Source organism: Colobus angolensis, unplaced genomic scaffold (genome assembly GCF_000951035.1).
Source record: "Colobus angolensis palliatus isolate OR3802 unplaced genomic scaffold, Cang.pa_1.0 Scaffold63, whole genome shotgun sequence".
Taxonomy (NCBI): Eukaryota; Metazoa; Chordata; class Mammalia; order Primates; family Cercopithecidae; genus Colobus; species Colobus angolensis.
Window position 1 is genome coordinate 3,331,971 of NW_012119932.1, and position 23,734 is coordinate 3,355,704.

At 39.6% G+C, this 23,734-nt stretch overlaps 1 protein-coding gene across 1 annotated transcript in view; it reads left to right on the forward strand.

Annotated features, from left to right (window-relative positions):
- The first annotated feature begins 15,239 nt into the window (after positions 1–15,239).
- The window catches only part of LOC105527554, a 74,647-nt gene continuing 66,152 nt past the window's right edge, over positions 15,240–23,734 (forward strand). The window contains exon 1 of the mRNA XM_011963904.1: positions 15,240–15,373. Within this exon, the coding sequence (XP_011819294.1) occupies positions 15,240–15,373 (134 nt within the window). The remainder of the gene's footprint in view (positions 15,374–23,734) is intronic.

A 23,734-nucleotide genomic window follows, 5' to 3' on the forward strand; every position in this document is an offset into this window, starting at 1 on the left:
TGAATGTTGAACTTTCCCAAGAGCAACTTCATTCAAGGGATGAAATGTTCAGGTTTTATTCAGTGGGAAATCAATGTGACTCAGCTGCATGCCATTGTAGTCATCAGGTTTCCATGCTGTCCGTTGACTAATCCTCTTGAGAATTTATAAAGGAGGTTAGCCTTTATGTCTCTGTGATTGTGTGTGTGTGTATGCGTGTGTGTGTGTGTGCACGCGCGCCTGTGCATGTGTTTTAATTTCAGCTGGAGCTGGCATTTTGAATAGACTTTTCATTTTTCTTTCTTATCCCAGCACTGATGAGCCCTGCAACCATCACCCACCTACCTTCCATTGCTGAGCATATCTGCTTGTTGCTGACAGCTCTGAAACAGAGCTGTCATTCAAGAGTGGCAGCTCTGCAGGGTTGCACTGCCCAGAGTGCCACTTTCCTGGTTCTCACTCATTGGGAAAGCACCTGCTCTTCTCTGTGACTGTCATGAGGCATGGGCTTGCATCAGAACTCTACTCCTCCCCAGAAAATTGAGATGTCCAATTCAATGGAGCCCATGGAAGGGAAACTGCTGAGAAGGCGCAGAAAGTGCTTTGAACCAGGACTTCTCAGACTTTACCACTCACACGCATCACCTGCAGGTGTTGTTAGATGCAGACTCTGACACAGTAGCCCTGGGTTGGGCCTGAGGGGCTGCATTGCCAATCAGTTCCCAGGTGATGCTGAGGCTCCTGGTCCATGGACCGTATTTGAGGAGCAAAGCTCCCAAGTACACCTGTTTTCAAAAATGGTTCTTTCAAGATTCAATTTGGGATTCAGTTTGTAATTGTATGCATCTTGTGAATATTCACAAAAGATATAGCACATATGCTACCGCCTGAAGTCCTAGTTTTTATAATATGAAATAAAAACTTGAGATTGGCAAGTTTCTTTACAATTTTGAAATTCCAGAATGATCAAGGATTACACACAATCTCTCTCAGAGTATAGTGTGGTTTAAACGGCTACATCCAGTTAACCGCCTTTTAATGATCTCCGTCCTTCTTAACCTCGTTTTATTAATGCAGTTTATTTTTTTAAAGTCTCGTGGTTTAAGCAAGCACAAACTAGCAGTGTGGACAGATGGCAGAAGGAACACCACCACAAAACCTGCCACTCAGAGTGTAACAGAGGACCGTAGCAGCTCAGAACGATCCCTTTGTTCATTTTGCTAATGAGTGTCCTCATTGCTGTGGGCAACTGAATAGTTAATTACTTGCAGTTCCCGCAGCTGACAGATGGTGGGGACAGAGCTAAGGGTTAACCTCAGAAGAACAGGGGTTGTGGATTGATATGTGGAGGACAAACCCCCAGATTTAATGTGTTTTCCTTGCGTCCTGCTTTCATACAAAGAGATTCTTAGAACCCATAGTTAAGTATTAGCTGCTACCATTTGTAAATTTTACACTTCATCTGATGAATTCAAATAGTTCTTCTTTAGTTTATGAGAATCGGGTGCTTGTGTAATCCTCTGTGGATGTTCATATTCTGCCACTGTTAGGAAAAGTATGCTTAAGCCTATTAAGGCCAGTATTGTTTGTTTCTTTCTTTCTTAAAAAAAAAAACTTTTAGTCTATAAATGCATTCTGTGATGGTCTCAAATTGAACAATGTGGGACAAGAAATTAATGACTGGGATTCAGTGTTGTTTATCAACTACTTACTAGGTTTGTTAGTTCTCATTAGTTAAGAATGAATTGGGCTCAAATAATTTAAATGAAATGGTGAATCAAAGTCATGAAGATTTGGTAATTGAGCTTAGTGCAAAATTTAACAACATAATTTAAATATTACTAACTCTTACACACACACACATACATACTATATGTAATTTCATTAGTAAGTCACTTGTTTTAAAGGACTTATTAATGTACTTATTAGTGTACTACAAAAAAATTTAAATCACTTCTTTTTCTTTCAAACTGTTACAGGGGAAAATATTTAAATAATTTACTTCCACACATCCTTAAACTAAATGAAAGTGTAGTTCCAAAGGGAAATCAGTCGAGAGAAATGATTTTGTTTTTGAGGGAAGATTTTATTTTTATTTATTGCAATCATGGAATTACTGTAAAAAGAATAAGTTATAATTCACCTGTGATGACCTTAAGTTCAAAAGTGTTTTTAATATCTGTAGTAATTTTTAACAAGGCATGTAGAGTCTTCTATCTCCTTTGGCATAATAATATAATGACTAATATTTTGAGATTGCATAATCTGTTTATTATTGTACCACAATAAAGTGTAAAGTTCTGCACCAACTTCCCCAATCCATTACATCTTAATTTTTTTTTTTAATGTGTGACAGTAAAATCTAGACAACCGTAAGGGAGTATATTCAGATGTTTTCAATGGCTTTGAAACAGACAAGAAGAAGGCAAAAAAAAAAAAAAAAAAAAAAAAGTAACTGTCCCAATAAGCGCGTCTATTGCGTAAGAAAAAGCTCTCCCATAATGGACATGGCAAGATTTAAACAAAAGACGCACATAATAAAAATGTAAATGAGTTTGCTTTACTAAAACTATAACTTTAAAGTCTTTTGTTGTAAGTTATCCTGAAACCTTCTTACAAGGTAATCACTGTTTGCATAGAGATTTAAACCGAAGTCTTCAATAGCATTAAACGCCTGCACAGACCCCGTGTGACAAGCATGCAAAGCCATGTTAATGTTCAGAATATGAATTGCCTCTGGGTGGCTCCTCCACCAAGCAGAAAACCAACTGTGTGGATATCCGTGTGCCTGATGGACTCCATGCGGCTCCCAGCCTGAAAACGTCACCACTTTGACATGTGATGTGCTCCTCATGACACTGGCAGCACTGACACTGGGAAATGCCACAAAGGCAACAAGCCCCCCTCCTTAGCCATGCACTCTGCCACCTCCTGGCGCTGCCCGTCCTGGTCCCCCCAGCCTGCCTAGTTACAGGCGGACAGCACTTCAGACACACACAGAGGGAAGTGTGGGTGGAGGGGCCCCAGCTGCCTCCCCGGACACAGCCTCCATAATGAATTGACCTGAATGATGAGGGCACACAAACAGTATGATATGCATTATTCCTGTCAATAAAATGTCCCCATGTGTTGAGGTCTTTGTACAGAATGTACTGGAGCCTTTCTTCCAGCAAGCTCTATTTAGGCTCCTTCCTTTTTACTATTCTTATTATAAGTGTGTAATAGAATTCAGAAAATTATATGATAGCTTTTCTGTATCTGTATTGTCCTTGTCTTGCATATTTAAATCCTTGGCTCCCTGCTTAGAAATATGGCATTCTCCATCTTTTAGGAATCTTTTCCCAAGGAAACCAGCTCTCCAAAATCAAACGTAGAAAAGGAAAATTTGGAGTACAAAGTGGAAAATGAGAGGCTGCTTCAGATCATTTCAGAGCTTGAAGAAGAAATCCAGATCAATCTAAAAGAAAATTCAGGATTAGGTAACATTTTGAAATCACCTTTGAGAAAAATCTATATATTGGTCACTTTGTAAAGCTCATAACTATGTATGTCTTTTCCAAACATACATTTGTTTGGTTATTTACATTTAAAAGATCAATTTCGTAGCCATCTTTGCTTTTTGTTGAAGATAGCATTTCTTACATGGGACAGAGGATGTGTTTGTAGTTATATCCCTGAGCCATGTCCTGTTAACTCAGGATGTTGTTTCAAGACAGACATTGGCCTTTGCAAAAATTTGCTAATCAATGCTCCATTTCACTTAGAAATATTATAACCAGATAGAAACTTTTGCTGATTTGTTTCAGATGCTTAACTGATTATCTGAACTTGATAACATTTAAATACTTAAGAGTACACATAGGGATATGCTTTGTGGGGAAAACAGAGCTAGCCCTTCAGGAAAGTATGCTCCTACTTAGTAGTTACTTCAATTTTTGATACAAAGTTTAAATATACAATTTCGTTAGTATACTTTATACCCCTTTTCTTTCATACCACACACATTGGTGAAAGTTGTGTTTAAATCACCGAAGTTGTTAGAACATATGGAAAAGGGAAAAAAGTAATCACCAAAGTGAGATTGCTTTAATGTATTTTTTCATTTAACTGTGATCCGTGTGATTATGTTAATTACGTGATGTTGTCCTTAATCTGCTTATTCAAAGCAATGAGCAGGCAATAAAATGAATTATAGCAAAATATCAATAAAATGAGATATATTAATATTATCCCTTGGATGTAAAATTCTACCATGTCAGTATAGTCTTGTTCTCTTCTACTGTGGCATAGTGAGGCTTTTTAGTTTTGGGTTGTTCTTATTAAGTCATAAACTGCCACCTGCTAAAGCTCTTTGCATTGGCTGTGACTAACAGCAAAAATGTCCATCGCTAGTATTGATGAAAAGCTTTCAGCCCTCAGCCACACTTGGATCTTGAACTTACTTCTTAATCCCTATCTGACCAGCCATCTGAACAGCAGGAAGAAGGCTGTGAATGTCAAGGGCAGTTGTGAAGGTCACAGTCCTGCTAGGCCTTGTGTCCACCATGCCTGCTAGTGCCCCACAGCCTGCCCTGAAGCAGGCCGTTTAAATACAGGGGTATAAGCATGTAATTTCATGGTTGGCCTCTCTCTCCTTTTGTTTACAGAAGATGAACTTATAAGTATGAAAGAGATGGCAGAAAAGGATCACAAAACTATTCAAAAGGTACTATAACGTTTTTACGTTGATAAATGACTCTTTTAAATGGAAACTATAGGCGCAATTGGCCAAGTAACACTGTGTCCAGGGTGTCTTATGACATAGAGGAAAATTGATCCACATATTTAATCTCTCCCCACTATTTGGGAAGGGTTACTAGAAGCAAATAAGGACTCCATCTTGAAAACTCATGTATAGATACTTCTTTTGTTTGGAATCACTGACTATCTGCCTTGTTGATTTTAAGGCACCGAAGTTACATGACACAGAGAAGTCTGAAGATGAGCTCGCAGTTAAGGAAAAAATTATATTAAAAATGAACAGTCTTATTTTCAGACCAGATGCTGGTTGATGTTCATGAATGAGCTGGGCTTATGTTATCTGGTAAATATTTAGAGCAGGGAATTCTTTTGGTAGAACAAAAATCAAGATTTCCAAGGTGGGGTGCAGTGGCTCGCCCCTGTAATCCTAGCAGCTTTGCAGGCCAAGGTTGGAGAAACTCCTGAGCCCAGGAGTTCAAGGACAGCCTGGAAAACATAGTGAGACCCCGTCTTTATAAAAAATATAAAAAACATAGCCGAGTGTGGTGGCACATATCTGTAGTCCCAGCTACTCGGGAGTCTGAAGTAGGAGGATTGTTTAAGCTCAGAAGTTCAGGACTGCAGTGAACTAGAATTGTACCACTGCACTCCAGCCTAGATAACAGAGTGAGACCCTGTCTAAAACACACATACACACACACCACCAACCCCCACAACAATAACAACAACAACAACAAGATTTCTTAGTGCATTCAATTGAATTCAGTAGGATCTCAGCAATTCCTGCTCTCCCTGCACGCGTGGGGCTCCCCCACTCTGTTCTCGTTTATCTGCAGACTTCCCTGTTGTGGCTCTCAGTTGCCATTCTGTTATGGTCTATCTTCCCTGCCCTACTGGAGGCTCCATAAGGGTGGAAACTGCTCTATCTGGTCTCTTAGTGGGGAGCACAATGCCTGAGGCACTGAAGAATACTCCAAGAGATGAATAGAATAAGAATGCATTTATAGTTCATACAGTTTACAGATAAACAAGCAGATTCACATCCCCAAATTATTCCAAATAAACATAAATGTCTTCCAGTGACTGAACTGAGTATCCATTTTTAAGTTAAAATGGATTAAAATCAGACAAAATTAAGAATTTAGTTTCACAGTTGCACTAGCCACATTTGAAGAGCTCAGCCACCACATGTGCCTAAGTTCAGGTGCAGATTTCAACCAGGCCTGATATTGCCATTCAAGATATTCTTTTTTTAATTTTTTAAAATTTTTGTCCTTTATTTCTTCTAAAAGATAGGATACATGTGCAGAATGTGCAGGTTTGTTACATAGGTATACATGTGCCATGGTGGTTTGCTGCACCTATTGACCCATCCTCTAAGTTCTCTCCCCTCACCCCCCAACCCCCACCAACAGGCCCTGGTGTGTGTTGTTCCCCAGTCTGTGTCCATGTGTTCTCATTGTTCAACTCCTACTTATGAGTGAGAACATGCAGTGTTTTGTTTTCTGTTCCTGTGTTAGTTTGCTGAGGATGATGGCTTCCAGCTTCATCCATACCCCTGCAAAGGACATGATCTCATTCCTTTGTATGGCTGCATTGTATTCCATGGTGTATATATACCACATTTTCTTTATCCAGTCTATCACTGATGGGCATTTGGGTTGGTTCCATGTCTTTGTATTATAATAATGCTGCAATAAACATATGTATGCATGTCTCTTTATAGTAAAATGATTTATATTCCTTTGAGTATATACCCAGTGATGGGATTGCTGGGTCAAATGGTATTTCTGGTTCTAGATCCTTGAGGAATACTCCATACTGTCTTCCCCAATGGTTGAACTAATTTGCATTCCCACTAACAGTGTAAGAGTGTTCCTATTTCTCCACAATAGATACTAGCATCTATTGTTTTCTGACTTTTTAATCATTACCATTCTGACTGGTGTGAGATGGTATCTCATCGTGGTTTTGATTTGCATTTCTCTGATGATCAGTGATGTTGAGCTTTTTTTCACAAGTTTGTTGGCCACGTAAATGTCTTCTTTTGAGAAGTGTCTGTTCATATCCTTTGCCAACTTTTTGATGGGGTTGTTTTTTTCTTGTAAATTTGATTTAGTTCCTTGTAGATTCTGGGTATTAGACCTTTGTCAGATGGGTAGATTGCAAAGATTTTCTCCCATTCTGTAGATTGCCTGTTCACTCTGATGATAGTTTCTTTTGCTGTTCAGAAGCTCTTTACTTTAATAGATCCCATTTGTCAATTTTGGCTTTTGTTTTAATTGCTTTTGGTGTTTTTGTCATGAAGTGTTTGCCCACGCCTATGTCCTGAATGGCATTGCCTAGATTTTCTTCTAGGTTTTTATGGTTTTGGGTTTTACATTTAAGTCTTTAATTCATCTTAAGTTTATTTTTGTATAAGGTGTAAGGAAAGGGTCCAGTTTCAGTTTTCTGCATATGGCTAGCCAGTTTTCCCAGCACCATTTACTGAACAGGAGGTCCTTTCCCCATTGCTTGTTTTTGTCAGGTTTGTCAAAGATCAGATGGTTGTAGATATATGGTGTTATTTCTGAGGTCTCTGTTCTGCTCCATTGGTCTATATGTCTGTTTTGGTACCAGTACCATGCTGTTTTGGTTACTGTAACCTTATAGTATAGTTTGAAGTCAGGTAGTGTGATGACTCCAGCTTTGTTCTTTTTGCTTAGGGATTGTCTTGGCTATATGGGGTCTTTGATTCCACGTGAAATTTAAAATAGTTTTTACTAATTCTGTGAAGAATGTCAATGGTAGTTTGATGGAAATAGCATTGAATCTATAAATTACTTTGGGCAGTATGGCCATTTTCATGATATTGATTCTTCCTATCCATGAGGATGGAATGTTTTTTCGTTTGTTTGTGTCCTCTCTTATTTCTTCATTCAAAATATTCTTAGATTTTAGATAAAACTACTTTTAAGAAGTATTTTTCAAAGAAATGGTTACCCTGATTGGTCAGAGGTGGGAGATGTTTCCCTGATAACTGAATCCCTCACAGGTTTTCACAAGGGGAGTTCATTTTCTTAGGCTTCACCCTATTTGCAGTGATAATAATGTAAATTCCATTTAACCTTCTTGGCATCAACCTCTAAGGTCAGAAATGAAATCTCAGCCTTCTAGTTTCACTTAATAACCAACAAGGGAACCATCACCTGTCCCTCCTTTCCTCCCTCTTTTCCTCCCTCTTTTCTCCCTCCTTTCCTCCCTCTCTCCTTCCCTTCCTTCCTTCCCTCCCTCTCTCCCTCCCTCCCTCCCTCCCTTCCTTCCTTCCTTCCTTCCTTCCTTTCCTTCCTTCCTTGTCTCAGTCTCATTCTGTCCCGAAGGCTGGAGTGCAGTGGTGCGATAATATCTCACTTGCAGTCTCAAACATCCAGGCTCAAGCAATCCTCCCATCTCAGATCCCAGAGTAGCTGGGACTAAAGAGGAGTACCACCACACTTGGCTAATTTTTTATTTTTTATTTTTGTAGAAACGGGCTGGTCTCAAACTCCTGGCCTCAAGTGATGCTCCCACCTCTTCCTCCCAAAGTGTTAGGATTACAGGTGTGAGTCACTGCACTGGGCCTGGTTCTTTATTGAAAATGTTTCTCAAGCTCTTCAGTCTGTATTACCACTGGTAGAAATGAGTAGCATGTACTTCCTACTTTCTATAAGGAGTACAATAACAAATTCAAGCAAAAAAATAATCTCACTGGTAAGCCACCAATTGATGGCTGGCTATATCTGTGAGTTTAAATATGTCAGTTAAATGCTGCCTCAGCTTTCTAAATCTGCACTGTGCCATGGTGGTCCCTGGCCACATGTGGCTGTTGAGCACTTGAAATGTGGCCAGTACAAGTGAGGAACTAAGTTTTAATAATTTAATTTCCAATTCTTTAAATTCAAATTTAAAAACTCATTTCAATTCTTGAAAAACCTTTTTGTGTATTTTTGATAACTTGGATATGTGACTCTACTTTTTCATTTGTAAATTTTATGAAATCTGAATACAAATAAAGTATTTCTAATGAAAATGTAGCTCCCCGATTGAGATGTACTGTAAGTGAAAAATACACACTGGATTTCAAAGACTTGGTGTAAAAAATGTGAAATGTCTCATTAATAATTTTTTATATTGAATATACATTGAAATAATAGTTTGAATATATATTGGGATAAAAACACTTTATTAAAATTGCTTTTACCTATTTCTTTTGCCTTTTTAGCATAGCTACTATAAAATTCAAAATTATATATGACTCACATTATATTTCTGATAGCTCTGTTATGTATAATGTAATATATAAATATAATTTAATATATAACATATAATGTGATATATGTAACATATATAATGAAATATATGTAACAAATTATATAATATAGTATAGTAGACTCCTAATCTGCTTGATTTTTTTTTTTTAATTCTGTCTTTCTTTTCTTTTTTTCTTTACATGCACTGGAACTTCTCATAGACATTGAATATAGGGACATTTTGGTACTGAGCAGAAAGAATCTAGAACCCTGAGTTCCTGTTCCATTTCTGCCACTAGGTCCCCTGGGGCCAGTGCCTGTCTTCCTCCTTCCTGTTTCTCCCAGGTGTACTGTGTGTACTGAATGAGATAATGAATGTCAGCATGCTTTGTCAACTGGGAAGCAGTTCAGATGTTGTTGAACAAATGACAGCTGATATTTGCTGGGGTTTTTTTCCAATAGCCTGCACTAAATCAATTAGTTCAGCAATGTTTATTAGTTGCCTTTAAGTACTAGGCACTGTGCTACTGCTAGAAAAAATAAAATGCATGTATATACCTATGGTCCCCTCTGGGGACAGGTGAAGTCATAGACCAAAGCTGTAGGGCAGTGAGATAGGGACTATAAGGGAAGTGTGTACTAGACAAGAGATGCCTGGCCTCATCTGGAAGATTCTAGAAAAGCTTCACAAACAGTTCCACAACCTTCCTCATGTTCTCCTGTTGAGGCCCACTGGAGCTGATTTTTTAGGTTTTTTCTTTTGTTTGTTTGCTTGTTTGTTTGGGGTTTTTTTGAGATAGGGTCTTTCTTTGTTGCCCAGGATGGAGTGCAGTGGCATAATCATGGCTCACTGCAGCCTTGACCTCCTGGTCTCAAGCAGTTCTCCCACCTCAATCTCCTGAGTAGCTGGGACTACAGGCATGCACCACACCTGGCTCATTTATTTATGTATTTATGTATTTATTTATTTATTTATTTTTGTGGAGATATTCTCTCACTATGTCGCTTAGGCTGGTCTTGAACTCCTGGGCTCAAGGGATCCTCCCACCTCAGCCTCCCAAAGTGCTGGGATCATAGGTGTGAGCCACCGTGCTGGGCTTTGGAGCTGATTTTTCCAGGCAGGCAAGAGAGTAGAAGAGTTGGGTACAGTGTATGAATGCATAAAGCCTGACATGGATTTGTGGAACTGCTTGTGACTGGGTGTGGCTTGAGAATGCAGGAGAAGTCTGAGGAAACTATATAGGAAGAATCTGTAGTGGGACAGACAGAGTGGGGAGACCAGGGGTGTGGGGAAGAGGGTGTAAGCAGGAAATGGAAGAATGGAAAGGAGCAACTCAGAAGACTTCGGATAACCACGTGTTCTCCCCCCCCACCTTTTTTTTTTTTTTTTTTAAGCCCTGGATGCACTTAAAAACAGATTGAAAATGGGACTGAATTTGGGGGGGCTGACCTCTTGCCATCTATCTGGGCTAAGCATGGTCAGTTATGGAATTCATAGCTTTTGTGTTTTAATTCCAGGAATCAAATACCAGCTGTATCTGTGCCTGTCTTCCAGCTGCTGCCACAGTAGAATCTGTTCTCATGAATTTCACTCTGGGAGGGAGACAGACCCAGAGTCAGAGAGCACAGTACAGGTGTGATAGCGTCAGGATGCAGAAAAGCAGAGTTTGCTGTGCAGCACACAAGAAGCATTCCCAGCCTGTACTCTACGGGATCAGGGAAGGTTGGAGGAAGGATTACTGCACTGGCCCCGAGAAGAGCTGTTAGAGTTAGCCAGCAAAGAGATGCGGGAGAGTTGAGAGGGGTATTCTAAGTGCCACGCAAAAGCACCTTGTATAGGAAAGGGAGTGTGATTTGCTGTAGCTGAAGAGTACCTGAGAGCAAGGAGTGGCAAGGGGCAGAGGACAGTGGCAGAAGATTATATTCATGCAAAAAAGGTTTGAATTACCTTCTAAGTGCGTTGGAGAGCCTTGAACATTGCAGCAGGATCAGATTTGTGTTTCAGAAAGAAAATGAATGGGAGGGAGGAAAGCCCGGAACCAGAGTCCAGTGAAGGCGTTGCTTGGATAAACCAGGGAAACAATAAAGAACTGAAACAAGAACGGTGACACTGGGGATGTTTATTAAATTAATACAGACATGAATTAATGAAATTGAATGCATATCAAAATGAAAGTTTGAATTTTACTAGCCTATAACACACACAAACAGCAACTGATCAATGTAAATACCAAGGCAAGTCACAAGGGAACAAGGGCCCTGCAGTGCATGGGGTTTTTGTTTGTTTTTTCATTTTTCATTTTTTGGGTACCTAGTAGGTATATATATTTACAGGGTATATGAAATATTTTGGTACAGGCATTATAATGTGTAATAATCACCTGAGGGTAAGTGGGGTGTCCATCACCTCAAGTATTTATCCTTTGTATTACAAACAATCCATTTATACTCTTTTAGTTATTTTTAAATGTACAATTAAATTATTGACTATAGTCACCCTGTTGTGCTATCAAATACTAGGTCTTATTCGTTCTTTCTGGCCATTTTTTTTTTTGTACCATTAACCCTATTACCCCACCCCTCACTACCCTTCCCAGCATCTGGTAACCATCCTTCTTCTTGTTATCTCCATAAGTTCAATTGTTTTAATTTCTAGCTCCCACAAATAAATGGTTTGTTCGTTTGTTTAGAGACAGGGTCTTGTTCTAGGCTGGAGTGCAGTGGTATGACCATAGTTCATTGCAGCCTTAAATTCCTGGGCTCAAGCAATCCTCCTGCTTCAGCCTCTGAAGTAGCTTGGATTACAGGCACGTGAAACTGTGCCCAGCTACTTTTTGTATTTTTAGTAGAAATGGGGTTTCACCATGTGGGTCAGGCTGGTCTTGAACTCCTGATCTCAGGTGATCCACCTACCTCAGCCTTCCAAAGTGCTGGGACTATGAGCGTCAGCCACTGTGCCCAGCCTAAAAAATTTTTTTTGTGGAGACCTGATATCACTGTGTTTGAGACCAGGTTGGTCTCAAACTCTTGGCCTCAAGCAATCCTCCTGCCTCAGCCTCTGAAAGCACTGGGATTACAGGTGTGAGCCACTGCACCCAGCCCAGTGTATGCTTCTGATAGCTATTTTCAATTGGTATAAATGTAGTTTGATATGCACATAGATACAACGCAAAACCCTAAAATAAGAGATGGGTCACATAAAACATTAGGCAAAATTGTTCTTTTTGACAGAGTAGGACTTGCTTTATTGTGATGTTACATTTTGATGGTGTGGGGTGAGGAAAGGTGTAAATAAATTGGTATTTTCTGTGTATATTTTACTTGCTTATGTAATAATTCTATGATAATATAAGATGATAATCTGTAGAAATTTAATTTTCTTTTGATGGGATTGAGATCTATTTTTCTCATATTAAAGTATGTTTCACTAAATTCTCTTGAGGAGAGATTTTAGATGTTCTGTTCTTATCTTTAATAAAAATATAATTTCTTCTCTTTTCAGTTAATGGATAGTAGAGAAAGATTAAGAGAAGAGCTTAATTATGAAAAATCATTAGTTCAGGATGTGGTAAGATGATTTACATTATTTCCTAACTATTTGAATTCAGGAATTTAATTTAACCATGAAAGTTTTATAAACTTTGTGATTTTTTCCTGTGAATGACTGACTCATTTCACCTTTATCAGAAATCTAAGTACATGTATAATTATAAACATTTGTAAATGGTCATTTTAAAGAAAGCAGTTTGAGTAGCACAGCAATAAATATGCTTACTAGAGTCTTGTGTAAGAAATAGTATTACCATTTAAAACCATGTATAAAATTTCTGCATTTTATTATGGAGATTTAAAAAAAAAAACAAATAGGAGAGCCCACTATTTTGAAGGAATTGCTATTTTCAGTTACAAATTGCCGTAAGTGACAATAAAAAAGAGCCCAGCTAGATATTTTGGCATTCTGTGTTAGTCTCATAAGAAAACACTGCCTTTTTATGTTCTTTTAAGAGAACTTTCCAGACGGCTGGTCTTTTATCAGTTGACTACCCAGCCCCCAGCCCCCCCACAGCAGCCCCCCGCCCAGCTTATGGTGGCGTATTTGGCTTTCAGCTGATTACCACTAGTATGTCTTTGTTACAGTAAACTGACTGTGTTTATTATAATAAAAAATAAAACACAGCTTGACTTGCGTTCTAAATGTGCTTGAAAAGAATATGATACTGTTTGGAAGAGAAAAGGTTGCTCATAGGAAATCAACACTTCAGATATTGAAACATTCGCTTTTTTACAGCTTGTCACACTTTGTGCCAAGTCATGACTGTTTCCCTAACTCTGTTTTGTTACTCTCAGCACCCTGTGTTTTGGGTTCCTTGTCATAGAAATTAATGCAAAACAATTCTCCTGGATTACAATAAAGCCTTCTATGAAACCAACTTGGGAATGCAGGCAACGAAAAAAATTTATGGTTGGCGATTCACAAAAACCGTGTGTTAACAAATGTGTTATTTTGAGGCTGCTACTTTTAAATACCTGGCATATAAAAATAGACTCCATTATTTGAGTCTACTTGGTGAATTTCTTCTACCTCGAGCCCCACTCTCTTCTGTCATTCCTCCAAAGTTCAGGCTTTACTTTGGAAAACAAACAACTAAATAAATGTGCATATTGTCATTAAAATTGGAAGTGTTTTTATAGAGTGGAAAGCCAATGTTATATTGTTTGTTAGCAGCAATAGAGAAGAAATTAAACTACTCAGTCAGTGAATTTGTGCCTATACTAGGAGCAGATCCCATACTCTTTGAATTACTTTGCCTCTATTTTAACTGTAAGCCTTTAACGGGTGCTATTGTATTGCTCACAGGGGAACCAATCACATTTTATTTTGTAGTTTAGAAGTTTGTTGCGCCCCAAGCTTGTTGCCAAGCAGCAAGAGCCTGCACCACAAACTCCACGACAGCGAAAGAGCCTTCAGGATGCCTAGACTAGTCTAGGAGCTCATGATTTCAATAGAGGGAGTGGGCTTGAGGTTCTTCGTGTGATGGAGGTTTCCTTTGCATACCCGCTTTGGATCCATCGAGGTCACTATTTCGCCGCCTTCTCCCTACTCCTGCAAGGCATTCTGTTATTCACTTGGAGGCAGCCTGGTTTTGTTGTTGCTATTTGGGCTTCCTTTGCTTCTTGCTATCCTGCGTTTTTCCAGGACCTAGGATTTGTGATTGCACTGACAAGGGAGAGTGGGAGAAGGTGGAGTTGACCACCGTCATTTTGTAAAAATTTAAATACTTTCTAGCCAGAAGGGTTTTGTTAAATGCTTGCCTATTATTATATTCCAGTGAAAGTTATTTTCTGACCTGTTAAGAGTATAGTGCAAAAAGCCAAAGAACTGGTAGTAAAGAGGCACAATCGGTAAGTATATGTAAACTGGCTGTGTGTGGCAGCTCATGCCTGTAATCCCAGTGCTTTGGGAGGCTGAGATGGGGGGATCGCTTGAGCCCAGGAGTTTGAGACCCACCTGAGCAACATAGTGAGGCCCCGTTTTTATATAAAATAAAAAAGATTAGCTAGGCATAGTAGCACATGCCTGCAGTCCTCCTACTCAGGAGGCTAGGTGGGAGGTGTGAGGATCACTTGAGCCCAGAAGTTTGACACTGCAGTGAGCTGTGATCATACCACTGCTTTTCAGCCTAGGCAACAGAGCAAGACCCTGTCTTTAAAAAAAATAGATAAATAAATAAATATTTATTTATTATATATAACTTATACACATATTTATTATTTATTATATATATAATATATATGTTAGGTAAGCAATGCGACCTAGAGTGATTGTATCCTTAGATTGGCTTTTGAGGAAGCATATGAAATAATTTTGGATCCTTCCATGATTCCTAGGCTAAGTGGCTTTCGTTTATTTTGAAGTTAACAAAAGAGAGGGCCCTCATCAGAAAAACACCATGATTGAACTCTTTCTCTTACTTCATTTCTATCTGCTTCATCCCAGTGCACCCTATTTCTTGGCGCAATCCAGACTGGAGATGGGAAGGAAGTACATAGGTTGCCCTAGCCCCATTCTGGGGGCACAGCACTAAGTTACCCTTGTAGTCTCCCTCACTCCCACAACTAGGTTCCTGATGCCTGCGTTCCCTCTGAGGCATACCTCAAGCCTGTGCAGTCCTGTTATATGTCATGTGGCAGTGTTTGGCCATCCAGTTAGGAAACAGATGCTTTCAGTGGTCCATGCAAAGCCACGTTTACATGGAAGCTCTGCGAATAGTGACTCTTCATCAAGACAAACATGACACAAGCGTGACCCAATGTGACTGTCCCTATATGCCATGGAAGGCAGAGGAGCAAGTTCTGCTGTCCGAGTGGTCCCTATCTCACTGTCAGTGAGTCTGTACCCGCTGGTCAGTCAAATGTGCTCCATGTAATCTTGGACATTTATTAGTCCTGCATAGCCTTCACAATCTACTTTTTAAAATAACATTTATAAAATATAGAGACAGGGTCTCACTGTATTGCCCAGGCTGGTCTTGAACTCCTGGACTGAAGCAATCCTCCCGCCTTGGCCTCCTAAAGTGTTGGGATTACAGGCATGAGCCACTGTGACGAACCCACAATCCCCTTAGGAAGTCAAAGAGCTAGAAGGCAAACCTTGTGAAAGGAAGAGCTCCCCTGAGGGTGTGTTGTTCAAGATTAATCAGAATGAGCCCCATGAATTCCTGCAGCCATCCACCGCAGGTAGATTTCTCTCTTTACAATCAGGAGATTCAGACAAGGATGCCTCAGAGTTCTGTTCCTTCTGTGCTGTTCCTTCTCCCTGAACTGACCTCTCTTGGTCAGCACCTGGTTAGGTCCTCTCATCTTTCAGGTCAGAGGTCAGATGCTGCCTCCTCTGGGAAACCTCTCCCACCCTGACTTCCCTTGCCTGGAAGAGGTGCCCAGCCTCATGCTGGCATGGCACACAGTTTTCCTCTTGTGGCTCTTGTCACATTCTGTAGAGATGGCCTGTTATCTTACCTGCTATGTCATTCTGTGAGCCTAAAACCTAACATGGTGGCCTAAAACCTAACATGGTGGCCCCCATAGAGTAGATGGCCAATAAATATTTGTTATGAGTAAATGATGGAAGGGATAACAAAAAATAGTTGAGAATGGCTTAACCCACTCTATATATGACATGAACTTTATGTACTTTAATAAGCCCATAATACTGTTAATACATACATGACACAGCTATACAATATAGAAAGGACCTGCAGTGGGGTTTCCAGGATTAATTTCCAGGTTCCATTCCAGTGGTTCTCAAACTTTTTGGTCTCAGGGTCTCTTTATACTCTTAAATGTTTTTTGAGGTCCCCCAAGAAAATTTGGTTTAGATGGTGACATAGTTTGGATGTGTGTTCCCATCAAAATCTCATATAGAAATGTAAGCTCCAATGTTGGAGTGGGGGCCTTGTGGGAGGTGATTGTATCATGTGGGCAGATTTCTCATGAATGGTTTAGCACCATCCCCCATTATACTGTCTTCACTATAGTGAGTGAGTTTTGGTGAGATCTGGTCATTTAAAAGTGTGTAGCACCTCCCGACTTCTCTCTGCTGCTCCTGTTCCCACCATGTGAGACACCTGCTCCCCCTTCACCTCCCACCATGATTGAAAGCTTCTTGAGATCTCCCCAGAAGCAGAAGCCCCTATGCTTCCTATACAGCCTGCAGAACCGTGAGCCAATTAAACCTCTTGTCTTTATAAATTACCCAGTCTCAGATATTTCTTTATAGCAATGTGAGAATATACTAACACAGATGGGTTTTATCTATTGATATTTACCATATATGAAAGGAAAACATAATCAAATTATTTGTTAAGTGACTTAAAAATAACAACACTAAACTCTTCACATGCTGACATAAATGGCATATTGTTTATAAGAAAATCTTTCCCAACACAGAAAATGTTTAGCAAAAGTGACTTTGTCTTACATATGTGTGTATTTTGTATACGTGTGTGTGTATTTTTTTTTTTTTTTTGAGACGGTCTTACTCTGTCACCCAGACTGCCGTGCAGTGGCACAATCATGGCTCACTGCAGCCTCGACTTCCTGGGCTCAGGTTATTCTCCTGCCTCAACCTCCCAAGTAGCTGGGATTACAGCCACGCACCAACACGTCTGGCTAATTTTTCTATTTTTTGTAGAGACAGGGTTTTGCCATGTTGCCCAGGCTGGTTGTGAACTCCTGGGCTCAAGCGATCCACCCACCTCAGCCTCCAGTGCTGGAATTACAAGCTTGAGCCACAATACCCAGTCACTTATTTCTGTAAATTTCTATAGTATTTGGTTTCCTGGAAATTATTTAAATTCTCATAGATACTTCTATATTCTCTGCCATGATAAATATCACACAGCTTTTGAAAAACTCCAGTGTCCACTCATGAGATCATGAGAATGAAGAAACAGTGACTAATCTGTTAGTATTATTATGAGAATAATTTAGGCCTCACAGAACCCCTAAGGTTTGGGGCACCTTAGGGGTCCTTGGACCACATGTTGAGGTCTGCTGCCTTATTTAATAAGGAAAAACTCTTAGCCAGGTGTGGTTAAGTGAAATGTCTTTATCCGTTTGTGATTCTGATCCTCTTCCTTTGTTTTCATTTAATTTATTTATTCACCGATTCCTTTCCCTGGCACATCGCTATTAGAATGTTACACTTTCTAATATACTTACTAATACTAATATATTTACATAAATACAAGCCATTACTCCTGCGCTCAGGGAGGCGGTTCAAATTTTCACATAAGGAAATTGCCATTTATCTCTCGCAATGTGGTGATTGGGCCAAGTGCTCCCCATGGGCAATATCTTGTGTTGTGCTATTGTATTCCTAGATGGAATGCGAGGGTACAGGTATACATACCTCTAAAATGTGTGGTGCAGGTATAAAGTTTATTGCTTAAAAACTTACGAGAAGAAAATTAACAGACAGGACACACTCCTTTGGTCTTTTATTAGCCCACCAAGAGGAGAGCTTGGGTAAGGTGAATCACAGGAATTGCTGTGGGAGAGGGATCCCCCCGACACACCACTTTGTATATTTATAGGGAAGTTGGCTATCTACCACACTATATGACAATGGGAGCTTCCTGGCCAGGGAATTGTCTTTCTAAAAAGGGGAGCACCCAGAGCTGAGCTAGGGGAGTTGACGTCAATGCCTTCTGTATGAACAGGAGTCCTGCAGGTCTTCCAGAGGCTCCCTTTATCCCCCCTGAGCCATTTCACTGACCAAGCAACAGAGTGAGGAAGGAGTTATTGGGTCATGGGTTTGTCTGTTCCCACTAGTAATGTGTAAAGTTTCCTTCCCTCCTCAGAGAAAAGAGGAGTGGATTATTCGCACCTGCACTCAGTGATGAAAGCATTGATCATGACTGATAGGGTGACCAGCTCATCCTAGTTTGTTCATTCTTAGCACTGACAGCCCTACATCCTGAGAAACCCCCTCAGTCCTAAAAAATACCAGGATAGTTAATCACCCTAATAGAAAGAAACCTGGAAGCTTCTTCTATTAGTTCAGGGATTCCAAATAAACCTAAGTTCATGTATCAACTCCAGTGTATTGAGAGAGAATTCTGAGGCAGAATGGAAACTCTGTGGGAAAAAAGGCTCAAACTTTTAAAAATTAACCATATTGATATTGATTACAGGGAAAACTTATCAAGTGGGCTGGAATTCAAAGTGACTCCCGCCCAAATTTTTTAAAACCTCAAAAAATTCTAGATACAGCATTACAAACATCTTTGTAAAAGCATAAAAAAATGACCAGGGACATGGGGCTTACCTGGTCAGAAGTCAAACATCAAGGGAAACACAGAGGGGTCAGTTGAGGTTTCCAAGCTGATTGTCCTGAGGGATTTACTTATCTGCACTAAACAGAAGTCACAGTGCAGGGCATGCTAGAGTGCCTGTGTGTGTGTGTGTGTGTGTGTGTGTAGGGGTAATCAGCAGTGATCTCTTGCATTAGGCTGCAAACCAAAGGTCATTCCTGCCGGATGAACATGACCAAATGTAAACCTGACACCTACCTAATACCCAGAGGCCTGCAGGGGAGAGTTGCCTCTGTACGGAGCAACACAAGGGGGACAATCTCTTCCTGAAGGGTTTTGAGAGGGAGGACTTACAGGGGATTTGCAACTCAAGTTTGTATTCACAGAACCTCAAACCTTCAGTTTAGTTAGTTTGTTTGTTTTTAAGAGACAGGATCTTGATATCTTGCATAAACTGATCTCAAACTCCTGTGCTCAAGCATTCCTCCCACCTCAGCCTCCCAAGTAGCTGGGACTGTGTGCCACTGCACCTGGCATCAGTTTGGTTTTAAGTGAATAGAAAGTACCCCTGAAAGAAGCAAATGGAAATACTCTCTATAAAGAATACTTTAATCCTAAGCCTCAGAGAATTCCCAGAATTCTGTACCCTACAATTATAGGAGCAGTTAATATCACATAGTCAAAGATAAGGAAGCACACAAGGAAATAAACCACCTGTGTGTTGCGGGAAGCCAGGGACCCCGAACAGAGGGACCGGCTGAAGCCACGGCAGAAGAACATAAATTGTGAAGATTTTATGGACATTTACTAGTTCCAAAAATTAATACTTTTATAATTTCTTATGCCTGTGTTTACTGCAGTCTTTGAACATAAATTGTGAACATTTCATTGACATTCATTAGTTCCCAAAATTAATACTTTTATAATTTCCTATGCCTGTCTTTAATCTCTTAATCATCATCTTCATAAGCTGAGGATGTATGTCACCTCAGGACCCTGTGATGATTGCATTAACTGTACAAATTGTTTGTAAAACATGTGTTTGAACAGTATGAAATCGGTGCACCCTGAAAAAGAACAGAATAACAGCGATTTTCAGGGAACAAGGAAAGATAACCACAAGGTCTGACTGCCTGCAGGATCGGGCAGAATAGAGCCGTATTTTTCTTCTTGCAGGGAGCCTATGAATGGACGTGTGAGTAGAAGAAATGTTGCTGAATTATTTTCCCAGTAAGGAATATTAACAATTAATACCCTGGGAAAGGAATACATTCCCAGGGGTAGGTCTATAGACGGCTGCTCTGGGAGTGTCTGTCTTATGCGGCTGAGATAAGGGATGAAATACGCCCTGGTCTCCCGCAGTGCCCTCAGGCTTACTAGGATTGGAAAATTCCAGCCTGGTAAGTAAATTCTAGTCAGACCAGTTGTCTGCTCTCAAACCCTGTTTCCTGTTAAGATGTTTATCAAGACAATGCATGCCCAGCAGGACACAGACCCTCATCAGTAATTCTAATTTCGTCCTTGCCTTGTGATCTTGCTCTGCCCTTTGCCTTGTGATCTTGTATTGCCCTTTGAAGCATGTGATCTCCGTGACCCACTCCCTATTCATACACCCCCTCTCCTTTTGAAATCCCTAGTAAAAACTTGCTGATTTTGCAGCTTGGGGTCACCATCACAGTCCTACTATTATGTGATGACACCCTGGAGGCCCAGCTGTAAAATTTCTCTCTTTGTACTTTTTCTCTTTATTTCTCAGATCGGCCAACACTTGGGGAAAATAGAAACAATGTATGTTGAAATATTGGAGGCTGGTTCCCCTGATGCCTGTGAGAAACAATACAGAGTAAAAACAACTACATGAACTTCAGAAGTTCGAGTTTTCCAACAATATTTACTGTGTATAGTAGTTTTCCTCCAAAAGTGGAGCAGGATTTGGTCCTAGTCAAGAAACTGGCAATATATGCCTAGTTGGATTTCAAAATTACTATGGACCAGCTATTGCTCTATGCCTCCTTCTTCCCTTGAATGGAGTGGGATCTCTAGTGCTTATCCTACGTCCCACCATGGAACATTGGCTGTGTGGGGACAGATAATTTGTCTCTTTAGCTTCTGGATCTTCAGATCAAAAGAGATTGTACTCAAGGAGCCTCATCTGCACCTGGATCTGATTTAGATAATGAGATTCCAGACTTCAAGCTGATGCTATAGTACAATGAGATTTTTTAAGGCCTTGAGTGAAGATAAATATATTTTGTTCATGGGAAGGATATAAAATAATGAAGTCAAAAGGCAGGTAGATGAAGAAAAAACATTTGAGGGACTCCAATTTCCATTCATGATAAAAAATACTCTCAGCAAACTGGGAATAGAAGAGAACCTCTCAAGCTGATAAAAGATATCTACAAAACACACTATTATGGTTGATAGTGAAAGGATGAAGATTTTGACTCTAAAGTCAGAAATATGACAAGAATTCCTGCTCTTATTACTTCCCTTCAACATCGTGTTTTAGGTCCTAACCAGTGCAATAACACACACACACAGAAATAATAACATCCAGATAGGGAAGGAAGAGGTAGAACTTTTTAAATTCCCAGATGACATGATCATCTCTATAGGAAATCCTAACAAATCTACAAAAAAAAGCTACTAGAATTAATAAGTGAATGCAGAAAGGTTGCAAAGATCAAGATACAAAAATCTTGTCCTTCTATATATAAACAATGAACAATCAAAAATTGAAATTTTGAAAAACACCAGTTATGATAGCATCAAACAATATGAAGTGCTTATGGATAAACATGACAAAATATGTACAAAACATGTACAGTTAATATAAAATACTGAAATAAAAACTTAAATAGATGCAGAAATATTTCCATTGTTCATGATTCAAGAGATGTATATTATCAAGCTGTCAATTCTCTCCAGATTGATTTATGGATTCAACACAATCCTAATCAAAATCCCAGCAGGGTTTTTGTTGTTGTTGTTGTTGTTGTTGAAATCAACAAGCCTATCCTAAAATTTATATAGACATCCATAAGACCTGAGATAGCTAAAACAATTTTGAAAAAGAACAAAGTTGAAAGATGCACACACCTGGTTTAAACTTGCTGTAAAACTATAGTAGTCGAGGTAAAGTGGTCTTGGCATAAGGAGAAACATAGATTGCTGAAATAGACTAGAGAATCCAGTAGTAGACCCTACGGATCATATATAATGAATTGATTTCTGACCAAGATGCAAAGGCAATTCAAGTAGTAAGGATAATCTTTTCAACAACCAGTACTGGAACAATTGGACAGCAATAAGCAAAAAATGAACCTCAACCCTTACCTGACACCTCATATTAAAGTTAACTTGAAATGGATCAGAATTGTAATAGCTGAGACTACAAAACTTCTAGATAAAGATATAAGAGAGAATCTTAGTGATCTCAGATTTGGCAAAGATTTCTTAAATAACAAATTACAGTTTATCAAAAATTTAAAAAGTTTAGCCAGGCATGGTGGCTCGCACCTGTAATATCAACACTTTAGGAGGCTGAGGCTGGCAGATTGCTTGAGCCTAGGAGTTGAAGACCAGCCTGGGCAACATGGTGAAACTTCATCTTTATAAAAAAATAGAAAAATTAAGCAGTCATACTGGCATGCACCTGTAGTCCCAGATACTTCAGAGGCTGAGGTGGGAGGATCACATGAACCCAGGGAGGTCAAGTCTTCAGTGAGCCCTGGTCACACCACTACACTTCAGCCTGGGTGATAGAGCAAGACGTTGTGTCAGACAACAACAGCAAGAAGTTTACTGTTCAAAATGTTTTTCTTTTTTTTTTTTTTTTTTTTTGAGACGGAGTCTCGCTCTGCCGCCCAGGCTGGAGTGCAGTGGCGCTATCTCGGCTCACTGCAAGCTCCGCCTCCCGGGTTTATGCCATTCTCCTGCCTCAGCCTCCCGAGTAGCTGGGACTACAGGCGTCCGCCACGTCGCCCGGCTAGTTTTTTGTATTTTTTAGTAGAGACGGGGTTTCACCGCAAAATGTTTTTCTTTTAATGAAAAAACAAACCACAGAGTGGGAGAAAATATTTGCAAAATATCTTTAACAAAGGATTTGCATCTAGACTATGCAAATAACTTACAATGTAATAATATAAAAACAACCGAATGTTTTAAATGGCCAAACTATTTGAACAGGCACTTCATTTAAAAAGATATATAGAGGCAAATGATGACATAAAAAGATGCCCAACATCATTAGTCTTTAGGGAGATACAAATTAAAATCTCAATGAAATATCACTATATACTCACTAGCCTGGCTAAAATTAAAAGGTCGACCATATAAAGTGTTGTCAAGGATGTGGAGCAACTAGAACTCTCATTCTCTGCTAGTGGAAATGTAAAATACACATTTAGAAAAATGTTTTGACAGCTAAAAGAAATTTCTAAAATTCTATACTTAACAGATGATCTGGCCATCGCACTCCTTGGTATTTACCCAAGATAAATAAAAGCACATGTTCACACAAAGTCTTGGGTCACAAATGTTTATAGCAGCTTCGTTTGTAAGAGCAAAAAACTGTAAAGACTTCTGGTATCCATTAATAGATAGAGGGGAGTCTAAGTCTCTTTGTAGGACTCTTAAGAACATGCTTTATGAATCTGGGTGCTCCAGTATTGGGTGCATATATATTCAGGATAGTTAGCTCTTCTTGTTGAATTGAACCTTTTACCATTGTGTAGTGCCCTTCTTTGTCTTTTTTGATCTTCATTGGTTTAAAGTCTGTTTTGTCAGAAACTAGGATTGTGACCCCTGCTTTTTTCTGTTTTCCTTTTTCTTGGTAAATTTTTCCCCCATCCCTTTATTATGAGCATATGTATTTCTTTGAATGTGAGATGGGTCTGTTGAAGAAAGCATACTGATGGGTCTTGACTC